This window comes from Adiantum capillus-veneris, chromosome 10, assembly GCF_014529385.1.
Source record: "Adiantum capillus-veneris isolate H3 chromosome 10, ASM1452938v2, whole genome shotgun sequence".
Taxonomy (NCBI): Eukaryota; Viridiplantae; Streptophyta; class Polypodiopsida; order Polypodiales; family Pteridaceae; genus Adiantum; species Adiantum capillus-veneris.
Window position 1 is genome coordinate 140,870,960 of NC_140940.1, and position 6,532 is coordinate 140,877,491.

Sequence of the window (6,532 nt, forward strand, 5' to 3'; positions counted from 1 at the left end):
GAAGGTAATGTTTGCCACAAAGTAATCCACGAGTTAACCCCATGTTATAAATTTTCATTCGTGGAATGGATCCACAAATCTTCCCAAGCCAATTCACAATTTAGGGACCACCAATCATTTTGGTGAATCCAAAGGAGTACGAGAAATGTTTTGTGAGTGAGCCCAGTGAGCACAGCCCTAATTCTCATTTTAAATGTGGCCTCATTCTCGTCATCACGCTCATCACCCTCCATTTGAATCTAAATTGGCGAGCCCCTCCCCCCTTTCTGTCTCTCTGTCTGTGTGTGTGCGCGCAAATTGTGAGCTCTTTCTCTCTCTCTCTCTCTCTCTCTCTCTCTCTCTCTCCTCTTTTCCCCCCTCGCATTTTTGTAGATTCGAAGTCCTTCTGCACTGTATCACAGGTTTGCCTCTCTGTCGTCTCGCTTTCCAGTTAAAGCTCAACGAGACACACACACACACACACACACACACACACACACACACACGCGCGCGCGCGCGCACAGAGGTCTCTCTCTCTCTCTCTCTCTCTCTCTCTCTCTCTCTCTCTCTCTCGCATTCAAATTTACAGCAGGGGGCAGCTACTCCTCCTTTTAGACCGGCAGATTCAAGCTTTATCCTTTGGAACACCTTGCGAAACTTGCTTCTTAGCTTTGATCCGCAGGAACAGCAAGCCCACATCATTTGCAGTTGACGACGATGATCTTGGCGTCACCTTGGTCGTTCTAATGACTTCCTATGCGGCTCTACAGTGGGGTTTCTTGAACTCGTCAAGCTCAGATCAGATCGCAGCAGGTAAAAGAGAAACCCGTAGGTTCTGACATAGCAAGATCAGTAGGTCTTGCTACATATCTTCAACCTTTCATCGCGAGATTTCTCTAAGGTTCAGACGAAGATCAACAAATTTTGATATAAATCTTGTGAACCTGAGCTAGATCAGCTCCGCGGGACATGCTATGGGAATCTGCTACGGAAAGAATCTTCCAGCGAGTGAAAAAGCTAAGGACAGCAATGGAAACTTTGACTCTACTGAAAATGAGGCAGTAGAAAACCCTAGTTCAGCTCCTGCTGAAACTGTAAATAAGGACATAAAACCTGTCACCGAAAATTCGAAACCTGTGCTACCGTCAAAGTCTCCTTACAGAACTTGGGCTTCCCCATACAGGGGATCCCCTTTCCGGTCACCTTTCCGATCTTCAAATGGAACATCACCTGCAAATGGCACACCCGGACGCTTCTTCAAGCGTCCATTTCCACCACCTTCTCCAGCAAAGCACATACAAGCTGCACTAGCCAAGCGTTTTGGTACTGCAAAACCCAAAGAGGGACCTATCCCCGAAGGCGAAGAGCTTGAGAAGCCTCTGGACAAGGCCTTTGGGTATTCAAAACATTTCACTTTTAAGTATGAGCTTGGCCAGGAGGTTGGTCGAGGACATTTTGGCCACACTTGCCTGGCCAAGATCAAGAAGGGTGACCTGAAGGGGCTTTCTGTTGCGGTAAAGATCATCTCAAAAGCAAAGGTATGTATCTTCCCGATATCTTTTACTCGTTTGCATTTGACTGTGCTATTTCTTTGATGAGATTTAGTTGTTTTGGTTGGAAAATGTTGCTGCACGCATACCTTAGCTGGTGGACAACCCTTGATATTATCTTGTGAAGAAGTCTGAGGGTGCAAGATGAACATATGCATGGGTATATGGGTTTAATTATTGGTTTGATCCAACAGATGTCATCTGGTGGTCTTACTGTAAAGGATGTTATTAAAGGACGGTGAATTTTTTTGCCTCAGCTCATACATTTTTGTGGTGCCACATCTTTCTACGGTCACAGCAAAGCTCTCATTGCCATACTTGGATGTTTTGACATAAGCTTTTTCTAGAGAAGTCTCATTTAAACATCTTTCATGAACATTTGAATGCAAATATGTGATACTCAAGGCAAGAGAGCAAGTGTTTTTTCTAGCATTGAAATTGATGCCCTTATGCTGGAGGAAGGGAAGATCATGGATTGAGTGTGAAGGCGATAAACATGGATGTTTATCACATCGGAGTTGGAATTTTGGTTAAGAACATTCAAAAGTTTCAGAGATCTATGAATTGTTTACAGCTGAGGCTAGCAGCCTGAGCATTGAAACGTATTATTCAGTCCTGGCTTTAAATGAATTCAGACTCACTTGTGGTGCTAAGTTTCTACGATACAAGGGTTTTTGCGGACAGAAGGTTGTCAGTATCTCCGACCCAAAGTGATTAAATATGCTTTTTTGAGGTTTCTTGGAGAAATCAGGATATTGTAAGAACTTGTTAGAAGCTTTTGTACCAAGGAGATTGGTTTTGCACTATTAGTTGCTCTTCGATATCCTCCAGCATTGGGTTAGAATGGAGAGGTAGGAGAAGTATGTGAAGAGACCAGGTTGATGACCATAAATGCAGAATGATTAGACTCGTGTTGATGACCAAAAATGCAAAATGATTAGTGTCAGATTTGACCACATCACACACATATGCATGCATTTGAAGCACTTGTTTGGCTGTAATATAGTGATGCTTTTGAGACATAAAAATTGTGATGGCTTTTTTTGTTTTCTAGATGACAACTGCCATTTCGATTGAAGATGTAAAGAGGGAGGTCAAGATTTTGAAAGCATTGACTGGGCATCACAACCTAGTCAAGTTCTATGACGCATGTGAAGACAACACAAATGTGTACATAGTGATGGAGTAAGCTACACTACATATTTTGTGTTTTATGTCGCAGTGTTTGTAATAGATTATTTCAAGGCCAATTTCTTACGTTCATGCTTGAATTTTTCTCTGTCTACAAAAAATCAGGTTATGTGAGGGTGGTGAACTACTAGATAGGATTTTGGCAAGGTTGGTTAATACTTCTTTTAGTAGCTTTTCAATAAGCATTCTTGGTGTGCTTGCAAAAGTTTCAGTAAATGGTGGTTCTTTGACAATTTGTGCTGACAGGGGTGGAAAGTACACTGAAGAAGATGCAAAAGTGGTGGTGGTACAGATTCTTAGCATAGTAGCATTTTGCCACCTTCAAGGTGTTGTGCATCGAGACCTTAAACCTGAGGTACGAACATACTTGTAATAAGTTTAAGGTAGGTTGGATCTGGCAAGCATTTTACAGAGTCCTTTGGCTGTCAGTGTTGTTGTGCTCGTAAGCAGTTACCACTGGCATTAACACAGCATAGACGCTAATGTTGAATATGGCGAAGTGTCTTTATTGAAGGATGACTGTAGATAAAAAAGGCTTGTAGATGTATTGAGTTAAGCTTGAGGAAAAATTGGTAGAAAATTGAAGTCGCAAATTTTTTGATGACTGGAGATAGAGTTAGCAGAAGTTTGTGTTTTCTCTGTCTAATGCTTTTTTGCCTGCTGTAATGCAGAACTTCTTGTTTACCACGAAAGAAGAAAATGCACAGCTGAAGGCCATTGATTTTGGCCTTTCGGATTTTGTCAGGCCAGGTATTGTTAAATATAGCACCTTTGCTTTCTATTTGCTCAATTGCACTTGCATTGCAAGAGGATTCTCATTTTGAAATTAGCCTGGTCCGAACTATTTAACAGATGAGAGATTGAATGATATCGTCGGGAGTGCCTACTATGTTGCGCCAGAAGTCTTACATCGGTCTTACAGCATGGAGGCAGACGTTTGGAGCATTGGCGTTATAACATATATATTACTATGTGGAAGCCGACCCTTCTGGGCTCGCACGGAATCAGGGATATTTAGATCCGTGTTAAAGTCAGCTCCCAGTTTTGAAGAGGCACCCTGGCCATCTGTCTCTGATGAGGCCAAGGATTTTGTGAAGCGGCTTCTAAATAAGGACCGTCATAAACGAATGACGGCTGCTCAGGCATTGGGTGCGTATGCTTTCGTTGGTACAGTTTAAAAATTGTGTTTCAAGTTTTTGACAGTGCCATTGTGCAATCAGCGCATCCTTGGATACGTGGGGAGCAGAGTATTCCTCTGGATATTCTTGTCTACCGACAGGTCAAGCTGTACCTCAGATCATCCTCCCTAAGGCGAGCAGCATTAAAGGTAAGTCTATATTCTTTGTCTGAGTGTGATTCAAGATATTTATGAATGACTTTTTTGTTACTACAGGGGCCTATGGCTTTGTTCTCTAATAAGCGCCTCTTCTTTGTGAGGGTCAATGGAAATCTTGTGGAACTTTTATGATGGGTTGCCTTATAGGGCAGCCTTGTCAGAATGGGCAATATAACATATCAAAATACTTACACTGCTTCTTACTTTCTGGGGTACTTTTGTGTGAAAGTCAGATGTAAAGCTAATGCATGTATTTTAATTCCTCAAAGCATTTTTCTGGTGATCAAATGCTCAGTTGAGGGTTCAAGTGTTTTGATATTTCATAATTGCTGCAGGCACTTGCAAAAACTTTGTCAGAGGATGATTTATTTTATCTTCGGGCCCAGTTTCTTCTTTTGGAGCCCTCAAAGAATGGTCGATTATCGCTGGAAAATTTCAAATCAGTATTCCTCAGACCTTTTGACAGAGCGTTATTGTTATTTTAATTCAGCTACGATTTGCAAGTTTGGTGACTAGCTTTTTGCTTGCTATGTGTACCCAGGCATTGACAAAACATGCCACAGAGGCAATGAAGGAGTCCCGAATGTTTGATATGATTGTGGCGGTATGTGCTTTACCTTTGTACGTGTGTTGTTAGTCATGATACACAGAGGAGTTGCATTCTCATATGGATTTATGCTTAATTTAACAGATAGATGCATTGCAATTCAAGAAGATGGACTTCGAAGAGTTTTGTGCAGCAGCCTGCAGTGTTACCCAGCTAGAGGCTCTTGAAAATTGGGAGAGGCAAGCCCGCACAGCGTATCAGATTTTTGAAAGGGAAGCTAATCGGGTGGTAGTGATTGAGGATCTTGCACGGGTAAAACTCATTGATCAACCTAAGTTTGACCACAATATTATGGAAGTCCATGTATGTGTGTGTGAAGATACATAGATGATTTTTGGAAAGCTCAAACTCACCTATATAGTCAAGGGCAAGTAATCGAATTGCAGTAGCTACTGATCCACAAGATGCTATCACCGTCAGCTCATCATGCATATATACTAAGACATTCCCATTAGGTCCACACAATCTTAGAAAAATAGATAACCTTTCAAAACACCTAAAATCCACAAGTGAAGGGTAAGGGAGCAGGACATGGAAAGCCTCATGACAATGGAAGTCAAATGACTTTTCTCTATATATAGCCTCTCTTGCATGCAATGTGCATATGTTTCTTTATATTGTACACTTTCTTTCCCTAGTGTATTCTGAGTTTCCACTATGTGTTAATTGTATTTGTTTGAAGCCACGAGTGCCATGCTGTAAAATTCAAGCATAAATCAGTAAGAAGATGGAGGGTGGGCTAAGTTTCTGTTGTAGCTTTAAAGATTCAGGCAGTTGTGCGGGACTCCACACAATTAAGGCAATCACTATAAGCAGTCTAAATCAAGGGTTCTGTTTCATTTTCAATATGTTTTTTTGGCAGGAGCTTGGCATTCCTTCATCTGTACCAGCACACGTAGTTCTACATGATTGGATTAGACATAGTGATGGGAAGTTGAGCTTTTTTGGGTTCACAAACCTATTACGTGGCATGCCACCCCGCTCTGGCACAAAGCCCCATTCTGGAAGGTAGGTTTCTTTGGTTGGACAGAAATATACATCGAAGTTCCTTGCCGATGACCCGCAATGAGACTTCTGCCATGCAGTCCTGAATCACTTGAAGAGCTCGGCAAGATTTATGTATGGTTTGAGCCTCTCCAGTGTTTTTGATTGACAAATCTCACGGCGTGGGGACATAGTCTGGATTGCAAGAATAAGTGTTTTCTGTGCATGTGGGAAGCTCTCCATGGAAGGTTGCTGCGATTTCTATACATCTTGATAAAATTTCTCTGCATCCATTAATCATTCTGCAGGCGTCAATTCTTTTAGGACAACTTGTTCTATGAGGGCCTGCAAGGGACAGTTCATTGTTGTAAGCTTGTAGTCTTCGTCATAAAAGTGGATCCCATGATTACCAACCAAGAATGGTCGGGAAGGAATATACTTTTATTATAACATTGGATGCCAAACATCAATTGTTTATTTTATACCTTTGAGCCTTCGCTTCCAAGGAGTTCTCACGACATGAAGCTTTCTCATAAAATGTGACCTGTTTTACTTGCCCATAGGCAGGTTTCATGGGTTGTGAAGGCGGAGTTTGGTGTCTTTGGTGGCCGGGCTTATAGCTTCCACCAGCTTAATCCATGTATGATTATTCTCATCTAATAACCAGTATGATTTTTCATCAATGTGGATAGCTGCAGGTGTATTTTGTGTCTAGTTATGACATATTATTTGGTAAGTATTGTTGAGTTGATGATCTGCTGTTGAGTTTCTGAAAGGATCGATTGCGTGATGAGACCCTGTTCTTACAGGCGGCTAACTGAATGTGATGAAAGTTAAAGATATTGTGATGCTGGTTGAGTGCCATGGGGTGTGAAATGTTGATTG

General features: G+C 41.7%; 1 protein-coding gene across 1 annotated transcript; it reads left to right on the forward strand.

The window, feature by feature from the left end:
- Positions 1-274: 274 nt before the first annotated feature.
- Positions 275-6,330, forward strand: LOC147449754 (CDPK-related kinase 1-like). Its single transcript, XM_086522115.1, has 11 exons — positions 275-1,517; positions 2,584-2,714; positions 2,826-2,867; positions 2,967-3,075; positions 3,392-3,470; positions 3,573-3,869; positions 3,941-4,047; positions 4,392-4,499; positions 4,598-4,660; positions 4,748-4,915; positions 5,526-6,330. Exons 1-11 carry the CDS (start codon positions 954-956, stop codon positions 5,673-5,675), a joined length of 1,818 nt encoding a protein of 605 aa, XP_086378241.1. The 5' UTR covers positions 275-953; the 3' UTR covers positions 5,676-6,330.
- Positions 6,331-6,532: the final 202 nt, after the last annotated feature.